The sequence below is a fragment of the Coloeus monedula genome (assembly GCF_965178545.1).
Source record: "Coloeus monedula genome assembly, chromosome: 6".
Classification (NCBI taxonomy): domain Eukaryota; kingdom Metazoa; phylum Chordata; class Aves; order Passeriformes; family Corvidae; genus Coloeus; species Coloeus monedula.
Window position 1 is genome coordinate 41,724,530 of NC_138786.1, and position 22,193 is coordinate 41,746,722.

At 49.0% G+C, this 22,193-nt stretch overlaps 2 protein-coding genes across 2 annotated transcripts in view; both read left to right on the plus strand.

Annotated features, from left to right (window-relative positions):
* Positions 1-5,752: 5,752 nt before the first annotated feature.
* Positions 5,753-10,423, plus strand: BATF (basic leucine zipper ATF-like transcription factor; the record flags this gene model as incomplete). The annotated part of the gene is made up of 3 exons (XM_082284279.1): positions 5,753-5,873; positions 7,701-7,805; positions 10,217-10,423. Exons 1-3 carry the CDS (start codon positions 5,808-5,810, stop codon positions 10,421-10,423), a joined length of 378 nt encoding a protein of 125 aa, XP_082140405.1. The 5' UTR covers positions 5,753-5,807.
* A 10,145-nt stretch (positions 10,424-20,568) lies between these two features.
* Positions 20,569-22,193, plus strand: part of FLVCR2 (FLVCR choline and putative heme transporter 2) — a gene marked incomplete at both ends in the record, with an annotated part of 34,857 nt that continues 33,232 nt past the window's right edge. The window contains one exon of the mRNA XM_082283060.1: positions 20,569-21,081. Coding sequence (XP_082139186.1) covers positions 20,569-21,081 — 513 coding nt within the window. The remainder of the gene's footprint in view (positions 21,082-22,193) is intronic.

Below are 22,193 nucleotides of genomic sequence, written 5' to 3' on the forward strand. Positions count from 1 at the left end.
TACTAATGACATTAAAAAAAACCCCACAGGAAAGTGGCAAAGCCAAGTACCAAAGACCTAGAAATTGCCAGAAATGGGTTTGCCTGGGCAGCCTAGCTTAGCTGTCTTGTGCATATGATAATTTCCTGCAGTTTGCCCTGGATTGCCACCTCTTCAGCACCCAGGCTGGACCTCGGCTGGAGGGAGCAATAAGTTGGACAGCTAGGCTGCCTCCTTTCTTAGCAGGGCTGGGAAGCTCCTATCAAGTTGGTGAAGCAAGAGACTGCAGAAAGAAAGGACGTTCTCCTGGGTAGACAGCTGATGCCTCCCTGGAGAGCTGGGTCTGTGTCTACCCCTGCCTCGAAGTTACTCTGTGAGTCGGTGAGCCACATAAGCAAGAGCTTTCAAAGGAGCAGCTGCATCTTCCTCATTTCCCAGAGCTGCTTTACGGAAGTGCTAAAGGTTTGCAGATGCAGTCACAGACATCAGGATCTGGGGTTTGGTTAAATTAAGTGCTATATAGTGCCAAAATCACTGAAAAATTTAGATCCTAGTTGGTTCAAAATGTGTATCCAAATGAATGAGTACTTATGACCTAAATTTCTTTTTGTCTCTTATTTTGCACCTGTTAAATAGGTATAACTCCATCCCCTCATCCCCCACTTCGGACCTGAAAAGGTGGCTGAGAAAACAGCTTCATAAATAACCCTGAAACACTCATTCAGTGCTGAAGTGATGAACATTAGAAAGAGTCTGTGAAGAAATGGAAAAGCAAAAGAAATGGATGTTGGAGCAGGCTGGCTGCAGGACAAGATGAAGGTAACACAGCCATCCCAGGGAATAAACCCTAGTGGACCACACAGCTACAGAGCACAGCATGTTACACAGCATGAGGGTGTAAATGCAGTATGCTGTAGGGATTCGGTTACAGGATTTCCATAGTTTTGAGTGCTTGACTACAGCCCTTGTCATTTATCAGACATTTGGGGTGTAACATACCTGTTTCCTGGACATTGGCTGGTTGCACCGAGTAAGGACTGAAAGCATTGGTGTTTGCTCTGCACCAAGTGGGATGAATTTGGTGGGACTATGCTTCAGCTCTCCTGGCACAACCTCACTCTCACACTGAGCTCAGTCAAGATGAAATAGCCCTGGTGACAGAGACTGGGGAAGCTGCACACGTCACAGACAGGACAACATGTGCTGGCAGAGCGGGACATGGCAAAAGTGTCTGGTAGAGAGCAGGGACTTTGTTCAACACAGCCATTTGCTTAACATCTCAACTCAGCACTGATTTCTATGCAAAAGTCTTCAAACTTATGTGGGGAATTATAAGCAAGTTGTTGCAATTGTCCGAATATTGTAAGAAATTATTTGCATAAAATGCTACATGTGAAGCAGAAACAACCTCAGTGGTTTACAGGAGGCTGAATCTGGTAACTGGTCTAGGCTGGATTTTTAAATAGCACTATGCACTGAATGGCTGTGCAAACAAGATGAGTGGGATGAATGGGGTGAGATGCAGTTCTGAATGTTGCTGTCATAAGCCTGCTGCAGGAAAGAGCTTTGGAGCAGCAGGTTTACAAGGAAACTCCAGGACCCACCTGTGCTGAGGAAGATGGTTGCACAGGTGGGACATGGGGAAAAAGGTTTTGAAGCAACGGTCCTGGCTGAAAAATACCCTATGTGCTCTCTTGGTTCTGAGGAACTCATCCCAGTAGGTTTCTTTTTTTAATTTATTTTTCCTTATTGAAACCCTGGAAACATAACTCATAACATAATCCATCCCACAGAGGCAGGATTCAACCTGGACTTTTTTCGAGAGAGGTTTCTCCCCAGTCACTTCATATAAAGGGGCTTGAATAACTTTCCTGAATTGCCCATCCCAAGGTCTTCTAACTTCATCTTGCTTCGAACATCAGACCTCCACCTTTCCTGCCGCAGTTGGAGCCTGTTGCTTCTTACCCTGCTTTGGCTGCACAGACAGCAGCTGACCACCCTTTCCATTACAACATATGAAAGACTGTTCCTTGCTCACCACCCACTTCCCACCCCCAAAACTTCTCTTTTCTAGGCTAAATGGGCCAAATTTCTTCACTCCTTTCTCTTAGTACAATATTTCTGTGTGTTTATCCTTTGTATTGTTTTTCTTCCAGACCACTTCTTGGCCTGGGACTCTGAACGGGTCCTGACCCTGCACAGGCAGCACAAGGCAGTTGCCTCCTCTGCCTTGCCCTAGAGCCCCAGGTCAATACTTGACCCCTTTGCTGCTGGCAAAGCTTCAGTTTTTGATGCTCTGCAACCCCCAGATTTTTCCCCGCTATTCTGCTGCCCCATTGGTTACTCCCCAGATCTTCTACCTACAGCTCGCTTTGCTTTACATTTGCATTTGTTCTTGCTGAACTGCATCTTGCTGCTTTCAAACCATTTCTCTGCGGCTGAGATCACACTAAGCCCAGGCTCCAGAGTCCCTGCAGCCACTGTGTCCTGGGAGAACTGGACTCCCTTCAGCATTGCCTGCTGTAATTCACAAGGGACAAATACAGGACTGGTTGGCCCTGTCCTTCCCCTAAAAACTTCTGGAAATATCCTTTCTCCATCAAGCTGCTGGTATGGCAGTAGCCTAGCACTAGTGAGTTTTTCCAGTGCCACTGATGATGATATCACAGCTCCTGTGATTAAAATCAAAGAAAATGAAATGATCCCAGAGAGAAAGTCAGGGGATGTTATTCACAGTGTAAATTTAGTCACCTAAGTCAAGCACAGAGATTAGGAGACTGGCTCCTGAAGCTCCCCCACATAGTGGTGGGGAGCCTGGGCAGGGGCAGCAGGAAATCAGCTCCCCATGTTGTGCCTGCAGCAGGTGCCCAGGGCAGTTCCCACAGAGCTGTAAGCAGATGCTGGTGGAGCCATACTGGTGGTTTCTGCTGCTCTGGGTTGGGGGATCATGTCTCTGACCAGAGAAATGGCAGGGGGATCTCACTGCCTGTGAGGAGACAACATGGGTCCAGCCCAGCCCAGAGAAGCATTGTGAAAGCTCTGCCCATCTTCCCACCAAGAGACACTTGTCTCACTTACAGATACTTATTTGCTCATAAGTGGCAGGAATTCATTAACAGCATGGCCAGTTCAAGGGCAAAGAGAGTGTTTGGACAAGGCAGGAAAAAGGATGCTCTCTTAGCCCTGCTCAGAAAGGCCAGTTGTCCAAACCCTCTCCCATGCTGTTGCTCTCTCCTGAGGTGTGTTCATCAGCTGTTAAGAAAAGTCCAGCTCTGGGCAAACCAAGGTGTGCTCAAAACCTCCCTCCTGTGGATCTAAGAACAGCCTTTGCCATAGCCACATTCTGGACAGTTTTGCACTAACTGTCCAGCTCCTGTCAGGACATTCAGCTTCCCTCACCACCTTCTGCCAAAAGCCCCACCACCTTCCCAACTGTCTCCCAGACGCTGGCCTTGCTAGATACAAAAGGAAGGAATTCACCTAATTTGTCCAATAATGGAATAAGGATATTTTTCTCTGAGGAAGGAGCTCCCTCCATCCAGCAGCCTGCAGAGCAGGACAGGCCAGGCAGTCTCTGAGACCTGCTCACCAGCAGAGGAGTGTGGTTTCCTTGGTAGAGTGGGAATCCTGCAGTGTGCTTCCTGGAAAGGAAGTGCCGCACAGGGTTGCAGAATTCAGAGGAAGTGTAGTGATGCAGTGAGCTAATGGGTCCTTCAAGGGTTGTGCTGCTGGCCAGTGCCTTGGGAGACCTGAACTCAACATCTCTCACCTCACCAATGCCTTCGGCTACTCCATTTCCAGAGCCAGCTGCACCAGAAGAGCCCTGCGTGCTACAGGGGGGCTGCATTCCAGGAAATTGGGTCCCTCAGGGTGGATCATGCCGAGCAAACCCTTGCAGCCATGTTAAAATGTGTGGTGGACCCTAGCATTTCCATATAGCCACCAGGAGGAAAAATAACACTCTATGCTGTGAAATGTTCAGATAAAAGGGCTTAAGGGTAGAACACCAGTGCCACAGGATGTTTCTAAAGGGGCAAACGGGTCAAAATGGAGTAGTTTTGCTACTGGAGCTAAGCCAAGAGATGTCCCCGAACCACCCAGCCTGCAGCCAGCCCCACGCAGTTCTTGGTTTTGGCCATGTTTGTTCCTGTGTTGGCTCCATGAGTGGCAAGGATGGGAAGAAATGCCAGCAGTGCCCATGCAAGTCTGCACATACTTCTCTGCAAGTGTGCTTTCTGTGCTGCAATACAGCTGCAACCCCAAATCTGCCAATACTCTTGCCCTAATGACCACTGCATCTCAAGTGCCCTGGCCTATGCCCTGCTGCTGAGACTTGCTAGCTGTTCCTGCTTGAGGCAGGAGAAACGCAAACAAAACACCCACAGGCAACAAAATTCAGTAAGTTGGGAACTGGGAATTGCTTTTTCCACAGGAGTGTGTTACTGTGAGTGCGTTCATGCCTGTTTCTAGATCTGCTCCTTATTGCACATGCAAGAACTTAGCAGCTCCAAAGTTGTGTGGTCCTGTCTGTGGATGGAGAGCCTGTTGGCATGTGACCATGGCTCATCCTGCTGGATCTGGTGACATGAGCAGATCAGAAAGCAAATGGTCCCTGCTTTGGCACCTCCTACTCCTGCATTGTCACCTCCAGAGCCACTAGCATGGGGTACTCCGAGGGTACCCCTGAGGTATTGCTGTCCTAGGGGCTGATTGCACATCTTTAGTCTTCTGAGGCTTGTACTAAGGATAGAAGTAGTCCCAGAGAGCAGAGACCGGGAACAAAGAAGGGGATCCAAAGCAGCTCCTCCTTGCTGCTGTCTGCATGGTCTGATCCATAAATTCTTATGTTTACAGCACTTTGTCTGCCAGGGCTGATATTCCTTTATGGGTCAGTGGTGACATACTAATGAATGTTTTAGAGTGCTTAATAGCTTTGCTTTATAGAAAATACTAGTCCCACCCATCCCAGTCCAAACATCCTATGACCCTGAGCCTTTCTTCTTAAATGGGACTGGTGCTTTGTCGTGCCCATGTGAACCACCTGCACTAACAGTGTTTATGTGGCACCTGCTGAGGGTACCCGTCCCCTCCCCGGGACCCGCGTCAATGGTGTGGGGGCGGCAGGAGGGGGTGGGAAGGTTGTGGGGAGATGTGTGTCTGCCTGGGAATTTCCTCAGCTGTGTTGGGGTGACTGAGGTTGCCTGGGGCTGGACTGACCTCCTGCCTGCACAGGGCTGGCATGGGACACAGTGTCCCTGGAATTTCTGGGGCTCCCAGTGGCACCTCCTCCGCACTGCCCTCCTTTGAAGGTCCAAGTTTCACAGCCAGAGCTGGGGCTTTTCTTCCTTTCCATCTCTGCTGTTTGTCTCAGAGAAAACCCATCGCGTTGTTTTTCAACTGCCTGAAGGTGTTTTTCGGGGGTTTTTCAGGCTATTTTGAAGCTCATTTTTCCCAGATGTGCTTTTCTTCTTCTTCTTTTTTTTAAAAATTGGTTTTTAAAAACTTTTTTCTTCTTCTGTAACTTTTCTTCTTTGCCTTAAAGTTTCCGGCCACGTGACTTTCAGCTTACATCCCCAAGGTTCTGAGAAACCACAGGAGGCTGAGACCTAAAGGGAAGGTGCAGAGGCTCTGAGAGGAGAGGCAGCGAAAGTGTCAGAGTGCTGCACAGAAGGACAGAGTGCTTCCGAGACGAGTGAGAGCAGGGAGCCAAGGGCCATATCAGAGGTGACAGAGGAGGACAGAGGAGAGGCAGAGAAGCAAGACAGAAGGCAGGCACACCAAGAGCACAACGTAAGCTGAAGAGACCCTGGGAGCCAGAAACAGCAGCCATGCCCCACAGCTCCGACAGCAGTGATTCCAGCAGCTTCAGCCAGTCTCCCCCTCCCAGCAAGCAGGTAAAGCAGGGGTTCTTCCCCAGCTCTCCCCAGCTGGAGAGTATTTCAGGGGGCCACGAGTGGGCAGGAAGTAGGGTGGCACCCACTGTCGGTATTTTCACAGGGCAATATGGCAGAGCTTTCTAAGAATGGCTGTGGGGAGAGAGATGCAGGGCTCAGCCAAGGGCCCTGGCAGAAGCTCCAGCCACAGAGCTTGGTATGGGCAGAGAGAGATGACCTGGTTACCTGGGGCTATGCCAGGGGCAGCTGGGGGCCCAGGACCCCCAGGCATGGTGGGTCCTGTGATACATGCCAGGCAGGCAGGAAGCTTTGGCATGAGTCGGTGCTCTAGTGAGGAGCCTGAGCAGGCACCTCCTGGCCATGGACCAGGGTGTCTCAGGGGCAGCCTGCCTGCTTCCTGCTTCTGTGGACAGCACTCGGGACCCAGAAAAGCCCTGCTGCTTTGGATCTGCTTTCTTTACTGTTCAGCCTCAGAGGTTTTTTGTGTTAGTGATGCTTCACAGAGGGATTTTGTTTTGTTGCATGGCATACCTTAATGATAGGTTTTTTGCTGGCAGATACAGACACAAGTCTGAGGTATTCTCACTGCCTTTTCTGGCTAAACTTTATGTTATCTGTCATTTGCCATTTGTCTAGGGCTGGCAACAAGAGCAAGTGCCTGAGACTTTGCTCAGAAATCTTGGGGATCATCAGGGCAGATGATTTTTGGCTTCCAAACAAGGATGGGAATGCATCCTGGCTTGCATCCTGGTAAAGACAGGGATAAAGCACAAGGTTTTCCAAAGGATAGGGACCGGACTAGATGCAGGATGTGGGAGCTGCTATATCTGAGACATTTTCAGGGTATTGAAGGCAAGGATAAAACGGTTAAGTTCAAAGAAGAAAAATATCTTGGGTTGGGGGGAGGGGGGGGGGAGGATGTGGACAGATAGATGGGCTGGGAAGATAACTTTTGTGGCTGAGTTTTGTAGTCTTGTGGAGAAGTGGTGGTGTGAATGCTAAAGAGTCCACAAGAGGGGCAGTGCAATATGAAAATAGAAGATGAAAGTCTGTGTGACAGTTTCAACTGTCAGAAGGCAGCAGCAGGACCGATCTCAGCAGAGAATGACTGGTGCATGAAGCTCATGACCTGAAGCCTGGAGACCTCTGTTCTCCCCTGCTTAAGGGGCTTGAGAGTGTTGCAGTCAGCACTGCAGGCATTGCTACCAAGGGACTCCAGAAAAGAGCAAGGACAGAGATCAGAGAGGTGGAGCAAATAAGATCTGTGTTAAAAACAAAAGCTCTGAGTCTGTCTAGTTAAGAAAGCAGGGGCCATATTGTGTTGTGAGGGTCTGCAACAAATAAAGCCTGAGGCAGGAGGGTGATGGAGAAGGGAGGGGCCTTCAGGGGTGAAAAGAGGAAAACACAGGCTGAATATCTGGAAAAATGCTATAGCCAAGGAGCTGGAATGTCTGCAGAGCCATTACCCTGCAGAGAGACAGGAAAGGAAAATGTTTTCTATACAAGAAGTCAAATTGTCTTTCTTCCAGAGGGAGGTCCTTACTCTGGTCCATCAAACTGTATCCCAGGCTCTGTGTTGGTGAAGGGAAAGTGGTCATTTCCCAGCTTTTCTGGGATCCCCAAGGATGTCAGATGTGCCCCTCCTGGCAACAGGGGTACTAAAAGCATCACACATCCCCTGGACTATGGCTTTATACTGGTGTGGAGGGTGTGTAGCCCATGTCCTGTGCTTCAGTAATGTTATCTGCTGTGTCCCTTTCACAGCAACTAACAGAAGAAGGATGAGGGAGAGAATTACCCCGTCATTTCCATGCCTTGTTTCCCTAGGACTCTTCTGATGACATGAGGAAAGTCCAAAGGAGGGAGAAGAATCGAATTGCTGCCCAGAAGAGCCGCCTGAGGCAGACCCAGAAAGCAGACACACTGCACTTGGTGAGCACTCCCACCCTTTCTCATCCCTGGTGCTGAGGACTCAGAGGAGACAATGTGCTTTTCCCCTGGGACTTGGAGCAGAGATGCTCAGTGGAGGCAGGACAGGAGAAGTGAGGCCAGGGCAGGATGAAGGAGTCAGCGCCTGCAGCGAGAGCACACAGCCCAGGACAACAGCCACGGAAGCGTGTAGTTTTGCAGCTAGTTTTGAATCCATCTTTATCTCTCAGTCTTTCATCACCGATTTCCTTTCCCAGCCTCTTCTGACTGAGCTCTTTGAAAGCACAGTCTCACCTGGGCTGGCTCTCCCCAGGTTTGGGATTCATTCCACCACTTATGCAGAGGTGCAACAGCATACAAGGGTACTTTTCTGTGGCACTGTGGGCACCCCCACAGCTCTTCCCAGTGTGAACAATTAGATGTCTTGCCTTTCGGGAGGAATGGCTGTGTGTGTTTGGGCAGGAGTATGTAGTCAGTGTCAGAGCATAAGGTCTGGGATACTTTGCATTTTGCACATTGATAAGTGCAGTCCGATGTATTTTGGGCCACTGGTGGGAAAGATGAAGAACACGCAGCCTGCAGTGGCCAGAAACCATCTTTATCACTGTGCTGGGCTTGGCTGTCCTTTGAAAAGTGCTAGTTGAGCTCATGTTCAAAAAAAGTCCTTTGATTTAGCAGTCTTCATATTCCCCCATATTCCCATTACTGGAAACAATTCCTGAGAATCCAGTTCTGAACCTTCCTCCTTACATAGTGCCCTTAGCCCATAGTTGGAGCTGGGTTCAAGACAGATTTCACTCTTTTCTCAGTAGCTGATGAGCCTTTTAGAGCTGACATGGCTCTAGGCTGAATGCATTACATCTGCCAGCAGCAAAGGCTCTGGGCAACTGTGTCTGAGAGAGGTGAAAAAACACCATTTCCTTGGGGTCACTGCTCTCTCCACAGTAATCCTAGGGGTAGGAATGGGCTCTGAGCTTCCCCCTGGAAAATCCTGCCTAGCTGTGCACCAACCAGAATTGGGCTGCTTTTCTTAGAGCAGATAACAAACCACTTGCTTATGAGATTACTACTGCTCAAGCTAGCATTGATAACACACAGTCCTTGCCTTCCCATTGGGATGGGGCAGTGGGCTAAGCCCATTTTGGATCCCGACAGGTAGATAAAAAAATGCAGGGAGACAAGTAGAAGATGGATGGTAAATCTCTGCTAGTTTTTTTCAATTCCAGTGGACAGTGACCCCGTGCTGCTCCTAGGTTCATTTTGCGTGCTCTTTGTCTTTGGTGGATTCTGCATCAGGGACTTTGTTTCTCTGATGTGGTTCTTCCCAGAAAAGCATGGCTCAGTTTGAGCTATGGTGGTATGAAAGGAGCCACCAGCTCCATCTGCCCCAGGGTTTTCTAGCTTGTGTTTTGAGGAGAATGAGTCATGGGAAAACTGGGACTCCTGGCCTCTGGGTGATTCCCATCAATTCCTGAGTTCAACAACAGTCATGATTTCCAAACTGTTTGGTCACACCTGAGAGATGCTGTTTGCTGTGTGAGCTCCTGCTGCAATTGCTGGGTGCATTTCGACCTGTGCATGGAGTGGGCACCATCAGGAATCAGCATAGCAGCAGAGGGGCGAGCAGAAGGTTTGCTTTGCCAATGTGGTGGTGCAGCTTTCCAGAGCCTCCAAGTGCTGCGTCCTGCTTTAGCTCTCTCAGCTGAGTTTCCAGTCCTCTGGTCCTGCCCAGGCTGCTGGCTCCATGGTCAGTTGATGCCTGCAGTGCTTCAGCCTGGAGCTGGCTGCACTTCAGCAGAAGCAGAGGTAGCAAAGGCGTTGATGCTTTCAGTAGTGTTGAGACAAGGCTGAACATCATTATTAACCCCTTTGTTGTTATTCTCATTAATACCAGTATTAATTCAGTTCTTCTGAGGCCTCAGTTTCTCTTTTCTTCTGACTCAAGCGTCTCCCCTTCCTCCCCATCGTGCCGCTGCTTTCCCCGGCTGCTAGCAGGAAGCAGTGAGTCTCTTCTTTCCAGGGCAATGACAGGTTTCCTGTGACAGGTGGTTTTCTGGTTAAAGACGGCGGTTATTCAACGTGCTCTCCCCCGGGGGCTGGGCTGCCCGGGAAGCGCCCGGAGATGTATGTGTGCATGAGAGGGAGCGAGAAAGCCTGGGCGGGAACAAGCCACAGTCAATTCTCGTAAGCTGGGGCCGGGGAGCGTGGCTGGGGCTGCCAGCATCGCACCCACACCCGGCCTGGCCAGCTGGGGGAGGAGGGTTTGCCCAGGCGTGGCTCTGTGATGAATTTACCAGAAATACATCATTCTGGAAATTCTGTGGGGCAGAGAGGCACAGGACCGCAAGCCTCGTGTCCCCAGCTCATCCTATGGGTCCCACGCTGAGGAAGCCCCTGTGGTTTTGTCTCCTCAGGAGAGTGAAGACTTGGAGAGACAGAATGCTGCCCTGCGCCGGGAGATCAAGCAGCTGACAGAGGAAATGAAGCACTTCACCTCGATGCTGAGCTCCCATGAACCGCTCTGCTCCATCCTGGCATCCCCTCCACCGCCTCCAGAAGTGCTTTATGCCACACACTCTTTTCACCAGCCCCACATTAGCTCCCCACGCTTCCAACACTGAGCCAGCCAGCAGGACAGCAGCATGCCAGCTCCACTGATGGCAAGAAGTAACTTCGTGGGGCTTGCTTTTCCATCCAAGGGAAGGAATTGGACGGACAGACATTCCTTCTTGATATGTACTCTGAGTGATTTGCCTAAGACTTGCTCCCTGTGCAGAAATGGCAGAGCCACCATGAGGCATCTTTGGACCGTTTCCAGCTTGGATTCTGGGAAGAAGAGGCAGTCACAAAAGGGCACCAACCCCCTTTTCTGGTCCTTGTTTGGGGAGACTCACAGGAGTGTGCAGCGCCGGCAGCCTCCATAAGAGCAGCTGGCTGTGGCACGCAACAGCCAGCGCTCCAGAAGAGGAAAGGGAGCAGGGGTGGAGGGAAAGGTTGGGGGCCACAGAGTGTCAGGGCAAAACTGGTTTATTTTTGTAAAATAAAGATTGAAAATGCTTAACTCTTTGTTTCCAATATAGGATTTGAGTTACTCCTGAGGCCTGGCATGATACACTGAAGACACAGGCAGCAAGAGGGGAGAACTCGGAGCCCAGGAAACAGCCCTGCATGCACAGGAGTCTAATCCAGAGCCAGTAATCAGAGCCCCACATTTAGAAGGGGGGGCCTATGCACGTAGGCTGGACAGGCTGAGGACGAATGGTTTGTGGGGTGATGGGGTCACTGGGGAGGAAGGGTCCCTCCTTGCTGCAGGACTGGACCTGGCTAATGAGTGTGACATGCCATGTAGTATCACAGGTCTCTTCCCTGCTGACCCTCTTGGCTCCCTGCTACTGGTGGCTATGCCTCCACATGCTCCCCTTGCTCCCCTTGCATGTGTGGAGGTGCACTGCCATGTTGTGCCAGCTCACAGGCAGGTCTTGGTGGGCTGATGGAGCCTTCCGCTTGGCCAGCAGCACAGCTGGGAAGGAGCATTGTGGTATGGAGGGAGCTGGTGATATTGTCCTCAAGTGCACAGGAGAAGCAGGACCTAGAAGGAGTCTTGCTCCAAGCTACCCTGCTAAGGCACGTAGCTGCAGCCTACATTCTTTCCCCTTGCCCATCAGTCACAGCTCCGCAAAAGGCTGCTGCACTGCCTCATGCATTGAAATAGATGAAACCTGAAAGGTCAGAGAGGAGTAGATTAGTACTTTTGAGTTTGACTTACTGGAAACACAAGCTGGTCCATACAGGCAGTCTCTGCACCTTACCACACACCAGCCAGCAGCCCACTTACCAGCCCCACTCTATACACAAAGCTGAAGCCCACCTGCCAGGGGTTCTGTTGCTAGCAGTGGCTCAGTACTGCTGTCATCTTCAAGGAGCATCAGCTGCAATCTTTTCAGCATAGAGTACCACAAGCAGTGCTGCTGATGTAGGCTTTTAAATGAGGGAAATAGACCAGATTTGTAGATATCCTTCTCTCAGGCACGGACAAGCAGCCTATTTCCAGATGGGTTTTGGCCCATCATCATAGCCCTCATGAGCAGTTGGGTAAAGTCTGTAATGTGCCATGCTGTGCACATTTTCTCTCTCTGGTTTGCACTAGCAAGATGATAACCAAATACTGCCATGCCTCAGCAAGCTGTCCTCAGGCTAGGTGCAGGTAGCACTGTGATTTCTCCTGCCACGGTCTGTTCAGAGGTTTGTGAGCCTCCTGCCTCCCGTTTCTGTGCCAGCACAGGAAGCACCCTGGTCAGAGATGCCTGGTGTCAGCACATTGGCCTGGGTGTCACCACCCTACAAAAGCAGTGCTGGCGTAATGGGTGATTGCACTGCCCCTCCCTGTCTGTGTGGCTCTGGGATGAGGGATGAGCACATTTAGGGAAGGACAGTGGTTATTCCAGCCAGGGAGCTGGGTTTCTGCATATATGACATGCAGGATATATCTACAGGAACAATTTCAGTGGGTCTTACACCACCCCTCTCTGCAAAATCTCACACCAATAGGCTTCACTCTAACCATTGGTTCAACAAACAGAGCTGCTGATTCCTTGCACAGGCCATGCTTTGAGCCAGTCAGGCTACACAGGCTCTTCCCAAGGTGCTTTTCTCTGGAATTTGTCCTTTAAAGCCTGAGAGAGACAACTGACTCCAGCTCTGAATGAGCTTGTCTTTACAGGCTCTGCTTCTGTTCCTTGAGCTTCTGGTGGATTTTCTCCCAGATTTTTCACTTTCACTTCTGCTAGTCCTTAGCATTCTGATGTTCCCAAGCTTCCTGGTTTACAGTCAGAGAAAAAAGCTACTGCTACCTGCTTGGGATTTGCTGTGGAGGGCACTGCAGGCTCATGCTCTTCGCTGGAGGATGCAACAGAGTCCCACCAAAGCTTGCAGTGTTGCCTATAGTGAGAGATCTCCTTCCTTGCTGTGACCTTTCTATTTTCTCATAGCTATAAAATGCTAAGCTTGGTTTTAGCTGCAGATGGAGAAGGTCCTACCCTGATGTATATGTCAGCTATGCCCACACAGATATGAAGCTAATATCTTTTCTGCAAAGCTGTCAAAGTCTAGATCCTTCAGACTGGGTGGGGTTCTGTGTAATGCCCACAGAACTGCAGAACTCACTGGTAACGTCTCAGACTTAGTACTGCAACTCAGAACGAAAATAAGCAGCAAGTGGTGAGACTGGGAGACAGGTTTGCAACAACATCCTCTCCAAAACCTAAACAATATTCTTGGCATAATCAGTTAATGGGTCCTCCTTTTGCATGGCTGACTGTGAGCTAGAAGGCCTCCTACTGGCGTTGCACTCAGCTGTTCAGGCCAAACCCAGCCATTCTGGCGTTTGCTGCTCGTAGGAGACACATCTTCCAATCTGACTTGTCTTTGCCCTGGTCTTGCCCGCAGAAACCTGATCACAGAACATGCTCTGCATTATTTAAGCCGGTTTTGACCTCTGCTTCCTTCTGGTAATTGTGAGGTGTCTGGGAGGCAGTCTCTCTATGTTATAAAGAATGGTTCTCCCGGGAGAATGTCCTTATCACCCAAGCAGCAAGGGACAACATATCCTTTCAACCCTTTCAAACAGAGGCTGGAAAAAAGACCTTTTCCTGAGGCTATTTGCAGAGCTGCACGAACTGCTTGCTTAGGCTGTGTGAGAAAATTCCTTCACTTCTATACTGGTGCTGTCTTTTGCTTCTCTTTCCCGGGCTCTGGGCCTCTCCTCAAGACTCCTCACATGCTGCTTTTGATTTCTAAGTAGCCAAGTGCCTGTCCTCTGGTGTGGCCCTCACCGTTGTCCACAAATGAACTGCAAATGAACCTAAACGAGGAGCAAGGTGCAGGGCGGTGGCCAAGGCAATAATCGCAAATTGCTTTCGATTGTCTGCTCTTACCAGAAATGCAATTCCTGTGATTTTCATTACCGTGGCATCTGGCATTTCTCAAGTGTATGTTATCTGGCCATGCCCAGCCTTCAGGAGCACTGTGGTGCTGGCTGCTCCAAGGGAAGGGGATGCTTCTGGGCACACAGCTGGATAAACCGGGTGATGGCTGGGCCTGTGGAAGCCTGTCCCTGCCCCAGTAGGATGGCAGCGCCTTTCTGTTGCGCTACATAGTTCCTTACTGAAAACCTCTCTCAAAGCAGTACATAATCTAGTGCTCACAGGAGGCTGAGAGACTCTTTTCCAGCCGGGGAAGGCCAGACAGGAGGGAGACAGCTCTGCGCTGCAAGCACAGCCTGCCGAACACTGCGTGTGTGCTGGCCTCTGCTGGGCGAAGGCTGAGCGCTCCCAGCCAGCACCTGCACTCCTTTTGGCAAAGGGCAGACTAAGCAGCTCTGTTGCCCGTTTCGCCGTGGCTCCAAAGCATTTACGCACTTGTTTTGCAAATCCCATCTCAGAATTCACTTCCATTAGAGCTGCCAGCCTGCATCGGCAGGAGGATAACCTCCTGCATGCTGAACCAAAGCAGCAGCCCACAAAAGAGACCCTCTTTCTGCTTCTTGCAATGATCATAGTGTACAAAGCAGCACTTGTCATACAGAAATGCTGCCTGGATGCTAATACTTCAGCACACAGAGATCAAAGAAGATCAGGAACCACTGCTAAGAGGCAAAGTATTTTTATAAACCACAAGCTATCAAGAAGAGAAAAACCAAAGCATGGCATGAAATGGTGAGACTTTCTCCTAGCGAACAGCCCTGTGCTCCCTTTGTCTGTGTTCTGCTGTGTTTTTACCACCTTATTGATTGGTGATCTGGAGGAGATTTGAGCAGTGAGGCAGCATTGTATGTATCCATAAAGGCTTTCTGAGTTACTGAAAAGCCCTACCCAACTAAATGTTAAGGAGCATATATTCATCACTTGCCAGGACAGGGTTACAATCAGTGTGTTAGGGTTAGAACATGAGACTATAATTTTTCTTTCAGTTCAGGTTGCACACACCAGCTCCTGTGAGTTCTACTGCTTCAGAGACATCCACGCAGAGACAACACACCTTCCTCCCAACTCTTGTACCGGTTCTGTCCTTTTCTCTAAGACACAATCAACTTTTCTCCCTGCACAACAGTGGTGGTTTGGTGCTGTGGTACTCAGAACTTTTCCCAGGTTCGTTTTTTTGCTGTAGTGTGAGTGGGAGAAAGAAGAGGGACATGCCTGAGTTCAGCAGAGAGGCTATGCACATTTCCAGCACTCTTTTATTATTAATTAATGTCAGCTGCAAACAGTAGAAGATTCAAATCTTTTTCTTGTGTCATTGCCATGAACTCGTATGACTCATTGAGATGGAAGCTGGAGGATGCTGATTAAGAAGAGCTTGTATACTTCAAGCTTTGGTATTTGGAGTTAATCTGTGACCCTGATCTGGACTGGGCATGTAAATCTAGAGTATGGCTGAGTTTTGAGGCTAACTGGAACTTTTTTCACTTCTTTTATTCTGAGCTGAACAAAGAGATCTTCGTGTCTCGTGTGTGCCTGGTGCACAGCAGAGGAGTGACGTGGGTTTGCTCCAATAACAGAGCTTATGCACAGCTTTCCTCACAGCCATCTATATCTCCACAGCTTTTCACAAGCAACGGTTGAAAGGTGGGCTTAGATACTCAAGCAGCACAGCAGGCTAACCACAATTACACAGTTTTTGGATTAGAGCAGGTTCCCATCTGGCCTGATCAGAGAATAGGGCAGAGCAAGTTGGTATCTGTTTGCAGAAGGCCATGCAGAGGTAGCATAAGCACCCTGTGTCTGGAGGGGTGTGCACTAACTAGAAACTGGCACCTTCAAGGTACCTTGCGTTCAAGTGCTCTTCCATCCTGTGCACTCCTTTTACATCTTTTTCTTGCTGCAAGGAGGCAGCTGTGAATATTAGCACTTCAGCCGTGCCCTCCCACCTACTCTTTGCAGTTCAAACTTATGGGATTCATCCACACAAACATCACATCTGAACTGGACAGGGTTAAATTAAAGCCATTACTCTATTAAAGCCAGGCTTGAACAGGGTGATTGGATTTGCAAAGAAGTGCTAATTTCAAGCTGCTCTTGGGCAAGCCCTTGCAGCCCAGGCTGGAAGGTGTCAGACTGGAAAAAAAATCCTGCCCCTGGCAGGGCCACACAAATCACCATAACTCTTTGTGCCCCTGTAAAATAGACACAGATGATGCATCCTTGATGAAATTCCCAGAGAGTGAGAGCTACACATGAAATGTGCTGAAGGGGAGCAAAACATTATTTCCCTTCCATTAGCTGTACTTTTGAAAGGCCTAAAGCTTTGAACAGTACAGATTTGGTGCTCAAAGTTAGCCCCTGCACAACTTTGGCGGTTCTGAGGTAGGTCTGCAGTCTTCTCTAGATGAGATTTATGACTGTGCAACTAAGCCATTGTGTTTCGTGTAGAGGAAGGTAATTTTTGCAAAATTTTGAGTGCTGCAGAGGTTGCCTGCTGCACTGTTATGAATGGAGTTGTCCACCACTGTTCATGTACCCAGATCTTTACACTGAAAATGTAACAGGAAAGATTCTTAAGGGTATCAAAATAATTGTGTATCAAAACTACAGTAATAAACTAATCCATTGCCTTTGTAGGCTTTATACTGGGTGGCTCTTGGGACACAGAAAGCTACAGGTGCCAGCAGAGGGCTTGCAGGGTTCCCTGCTCTCTCAGGGAGCACCACTGGCTTTATCCAGAGCAGCAGCCCTGCCAGCCCACGCTGCACCGTGTGTCTCCAGCTGAGCACTGCATCCAGGTGTGACCCCAAAATGAGTGGCTCTGCCAGCTATTCGAGTCTTATCATTTGGTCTTATGATACAACTACCTGACCTCTGAGGAACATCACTAAGGCAGTTTGGGTGTTGAACACAATAGAAAACCTTCTCCCTTCACTGACAAAGATCTTGTAATCTTTCCTGCAATGTATATTGTGAAAAGTTGTGTGGGATATCTGCTGACAGTTCTTCTGGCCCTAAATGCTATCAGTTAAAATGTGGTAGAGCCACCTAAGAGCTGAACTGGTTAGGTTTTGTAAGTGCAATGATGAAATTGAGAGGCACAAATAACAAGGCTGAGAGTTTGAAAGCAAGGGACATCCTGCGATCCTTTGAGGTTAGATACTTCCCATTTAAAGGGAACGTAAAGAAGTGCCTGGATGTAAGATCCCATAAATCCTTGAGTATTTGCTTTTCCTTAGCAGTTTTCTCCTTTTGTTCACTTACTCCTTGGACCTCTGAACCAGTGTGGGAGAGAAAAGACACCAAGGAATTATACTTTTCACAATAATTTTCTACTATACCTTTTGCACACCTTCCAAGCCAATTTACATCACCCATTCATATCGCCTTGCTTGTCATTGAGCCCTGTTGACATGTGGATTATCATTGCTGTCACCATCCCTAGCATTTATATTTATTGGGTGGACTTTGAGAATAGGAAGCTTGTTGCAAGGCCTTACAGAACATAAAGGAACTGTATGTACTAATTGGTCATACAGGAAGCATGTATTCCAAGACTGTCAATGCTGGATTTCTTGAGACCAATAGGGAAGAGGATTACAGAGGTTAGGCTCTACCTGATGACCAGTACTGTTACACTTAATTTGTGTCCTGCTTCTTCCTCTGATTTAGTGCATTCCAATCTTTACAGATACTTTTGGCTCCAGGATCCTATAAGCTTTTTAGCACTTATGTTAATCTCCATGTAAAGGAGATTTCCTTCTAGCTTTAAAATCCACTTCAAGGGGTTGTCCTGAAATATAAATAATTTTCCATGGCTAAGAAATTTTTATATAAATATGCTGTGATGAGGGAAATCCAAAAGCAGCTGCTCTGTTGCTTCAAGAAGGGAAAGAGGCATGTGAGTAGAAACAGATGCAGTAATAGAGAGAGGAGGAAATGCAAAGCACAGGGATTTTATTTTAGTATTTTATAATTAGAAACTGGCAAATTATATAAAAGGGTGATTGAACAGTTCACAGAGTCAATGAACTCCAAGGACAGGAGTTCAAGGAACTGTGGGCCTATAAGCATGAAAAACACTTGTCTGACTCAGCTTTGAGGAGCCAGTGTTGCTTCCCTGCCTTGCTCCTGTTCCCTTGACAGGCTGCAGTCACCAGAGGCTGGGCACTGCTTTCATGCATCTGATTTCAGCTTTTATTTTCAGCAGAGTCTTTGTTTTAGTCATTCTTGACTTAGCATTTGACTTTTCTGATAGGACTAAGACATTGGAGCAAATGGCTCCTTGCTTGGCAGTCTCTGACTTGCTACAGATCTAATGTTGATGCTGAGTAAACCTGAGGATTTTTGAGAGAAATTTAGGAGCGGAAGGTGGGACTAAAACAAAACTCAAGACGACAGACTGTTTCTGACCCCACTGTGGAGTAGGGCTGGCAGGAGGCAAAGGACCCAACATGAGTTTCTCAGTTGTCTCCTGTATATCTAAAGATTTGTCTGTGTGTGTGTTCTTTTTTCAGTCATGTATTAAGAAATTTAACTGTTCTCTGTGTCTTCCTGATGTGTGACATTATCTCCTCAACTCCTAATTTGTTTTCTTTATACTTTTTCTGCTTGTTCTTTTTCTGAAAACCACATTCAGTCACTGATATCTTCCTCTTTGCTGCCAGAGACCTTATGACAGCAGGCTGTCATAAAGTCCCTAATTTCATTATCCTGCATTTATCTGAGTTTACAAATGAAAGATGCCATGGACTGTGATAATACTTTCAGTAACAGATAACTAAAGCTACAGTCCTAAAGTTATTTCAACGTCAATGCAACATGCAGGTGACATATTTAAGTTAGGCTTGAGTAACTCAATAATGTCTTAATCACCTGCAAATTTTGTTCCTTGCTCTGTTAAAGGGATTCTTAATAAATGATTGTCCTCTGTTTGACTGGTCTTTAATCAATGATAATGATTACCTCTGTGTAACTTTGATTTCTGTATAATATTGTGGAAAATTTTATAAAGATATTTTCAAATCTTATCAACCTAGAAGTTAATTTTCTGTACTATCTCACTGTTATGTCGTTAGAGTTCTCAGACTAAGCAGTTGTTGAACCATGATAGTTTTTTTCCTGCTCCTTTTCACCTCTGCCTCTCTGCAGTGCTATCACTCATTGCATTCCTGATAAAATTTAGCTTACAAATTCATTACAATAAATTCCTCTGTTCTTTCTGCTGTCTCAGTGCAGAGTTCCGAGTTAACTTTGGTTTCCTAATTTAATAATACATGGGACTGAAAACCTCTTTTCTGGCTTTTGCTTCTGAATTTGTCTTTCTTATTTATTATGTAAAAAGGCTACATTATGATGATGTTGTACCATTGTGAGAAGCATCCCAGGTGAGGCTGGAGGTTCACTGGTAAACCTGTGGGCTGAGGAGGGAGGGAGTAGGAAGGTTTGCAACTCTGCCCTGCGGAGCTTTCAGCAGACTACATAGGGAAGACTGCACTGGCTCTGCTTGTCTCTAGCTCTGCTTCTGGCCACTGCTGGGAGTAGGAAACCCAAGCAGGTGACAAGAGGCAAGCTCTGTGAGGATACACAGCAAGAACCACTTAAACTGACATTTGTTTGCCTTGGAATAATTTGTACAAAGTTTTTTTGTTTTGTTTTGGGGTTTTGTTTGTTTGTTTTCGTGCATGGTAAATAAGAACATAAAGACATCAAAGCTGTTTTTCTCTCTTGGCTCCTCACAGTAGGTAGATAACTCAGAGGACAGCAGCACTAACCTCTGACAGTGTTCCACCAACTATGTAAAAAGGCTACAGTATGGTGTAGCTACCAAGTAAATACAAGCCAGAGAAACTTCATTTTTTCATACTCTGTATTCCTTTGTTTCAGGAATACAACATCCAAAAGACATTGCTCCCATTTTTCCAAAGGAATTTTGACCTGTGTGTTAAATGTGGGAGGAGAGCTGAACACCACCAGCAAACTTGTGTCCTTGTGCTGAGGAATGTTTATGCAATTCAGGTAACATGATGCTAATTAAATGAACTGTAGATCATAAATGATCTCCAGGCAGGCATCTGCCAGTGGCGCGTTGCTCAAGTAATGGGAAAACAAGCGCTGACTCATTAACTGCGAATTCCCCATGAGAAGGGAAACAAACACCACTTTTGGCTCTTTTACTTCAGTGACGCTGAGATGTTTTAACTTTGACTTCACTGGATATTTTCACTCTCTAGTGTGCCATGTCGCGAAAAAACCATCGGAGGCCAGCCCGAACGAAACCCAAACTGGTTCCTCCTCCAGGACTCCACCCTGGCATCTCTGGCGGGGTCGGGCATTGTCCACTCGCTCACAGCCTCCCCAGGTCACAATTCTGCTCAGCCCACGTCCCGTTCATCACCGGCAGCCGAAGCCTCTCCTGCCCCCGGCGCGGCCGGGCAGTGGCGGGGGCGGCGGCCGTGGGGAGGGGGTCGCGGCCCCTCTGCTGCGGAGGGGCAGCGCATCTGCAGGACCCAAGCCGGGGCTGCAACCCCGCAAGTGCCCCGCTGGTGCGAGGGCCGCCCACCCTCCCCCGGCGGCCCGAGTCCTTCCCGGCCCCGCGGCGGGGCGGGGCGGAGGGCGGGGAGGCCAGGGCCAGGCCGGGCCGGGCCGGGCCGGGCCGGGCCGGGGGCGCCTCCCCGCGCGGCGGCCGCCAGTGAGCGCGGCGGGGGCGGCCGGGCGGGGCGTCTTGGGCAGGTGGTGCAGGCGGGGAGCTGAGCCGAGCTGAGCCGGGTGCGGACCACGGTGCCGGCATGGTGTTGCAGGAGCCCGCCGGGGCACCGAGTTTGTCGACTGCGGTGGGAGGGGTCGTTGATGCCACCGCCGAGGTGCAGCTGTCTCGACTTCGCTGGGCCGTGCTGCTGCTCTTCAGCAGCTACTCCCTGTGCAACGCCTTCCAGTGGATCCAGTACGGCAGCATCAACAACATCTTCGTGCGCTTCTACGACGTGAGCGCCTTCGCCATCGACTGGCTTTCCATGAGCTACATGCTCCTCTACATCCCCTTGCTCTTCCCTGTCGCCTGGCTGCTGGACAAGAGGGGCCTGCGCCTCATCGCCCTGGCTGGCTCGGCTCTCAATGCCATGGGTGCCTGGGTGAAGCTGGGCAGCCTGAAGCCGCACCTCTTCCCCGTCACTGTCCTGGGGCAGGTCATCTGTGCCCTGGCCCAGGTCTTCATCCTGGGCATGCCCTCACGCATCGCCTCGGTCTGGTTTGGCTCCCACGAGGTCTCCACCGCCTGCTCCATTGCGGTCTTTGGGAACCAGGTAATGGGCAGCTACATCCCGGCTGGCCACGCATGTGGGGTGGGCTCTCACCTGCCTGGCTGGAGACTGAGAGTGCTAAGGGAGCAAGAGATGTACGAGAGCTAAGGGGTAAGGGCCTGAAGGGCAGCCGCAGAGATAACACGAATTTACATGAAATTCCCTCTGGAAAATGCAGCTGGTATCTGGAAGGATGCCACTGGTGTTAGCCTGAGGGCTGATGGTGGTGGCAGAGGCAAGTGGGACCTACATCTACAGCGTTCGGGGCAGCATGGGGGTTAGGTATGGTTCTGGCTTTAAGAGGTCTTTGGCTCAGGCTCTTTTCCAGTGCGCTCCACTTCCTGTGTGTGTGAATCTCCAGTCCAGGGCTGTGATTCAGTATAATCATGAATGGCCTGCCGGGGAAAGCACAGTGCTGGGAAACTGCTTCAGGCAGAGTGTCCTTCAAACCTTTTATCTGCATCTGGACTTGACACTGCAATAGTCTCTTGCTGCTGACAACTAGATGGGACAAAGGAGATTAGCTGTCTACTGCAGACAGTACTTGTCATTGGGCCCTGGAGGCAAAGGACTTTAGCATTTTCATACCTCTTAAAAGTAGGTGCAGAATTTCCACAAGCAGTTGCTTTGAAAAAAAGAAAAGTTCCCGTCAGGCAGTGTGAGGTCAGCTCCCCGAGCACTCTTGTATCAATGTGGGTGCCAGAGGCCGGTGACACACTTGCTCAAGCTGTGAATATCTTGTAGCCGGCTAATGCTCAGAGGAGATAAATTTTTATACAGCTTTGAAATGATCAGGGAAATAGCTTCATGACCCTTGCACCGGAACACTTGCTCATAGCAGTTGAATGAAGCGAATAAGCCAATACTGATGCAATGGGGCATAGTGAAGTGAGCCTGGCTCTGCAGGAAAGCAGAACCTCGCATTAGCTGCTAGGCTGGACCTGTTCCCCTTGCTTTTAGATGCAGTGTACTCCCCTGCATGTGACTCTGTGCACCACCCTGGACTGTGCACCACCGCCTGTGGGTGGCTGCCATTCCAATTTGAATGGTTTTCAATTCAGGTAGCTTCTAATGCAGGCTGCTTCTTTCTATGTTTCTGTATTTATTTAGATACT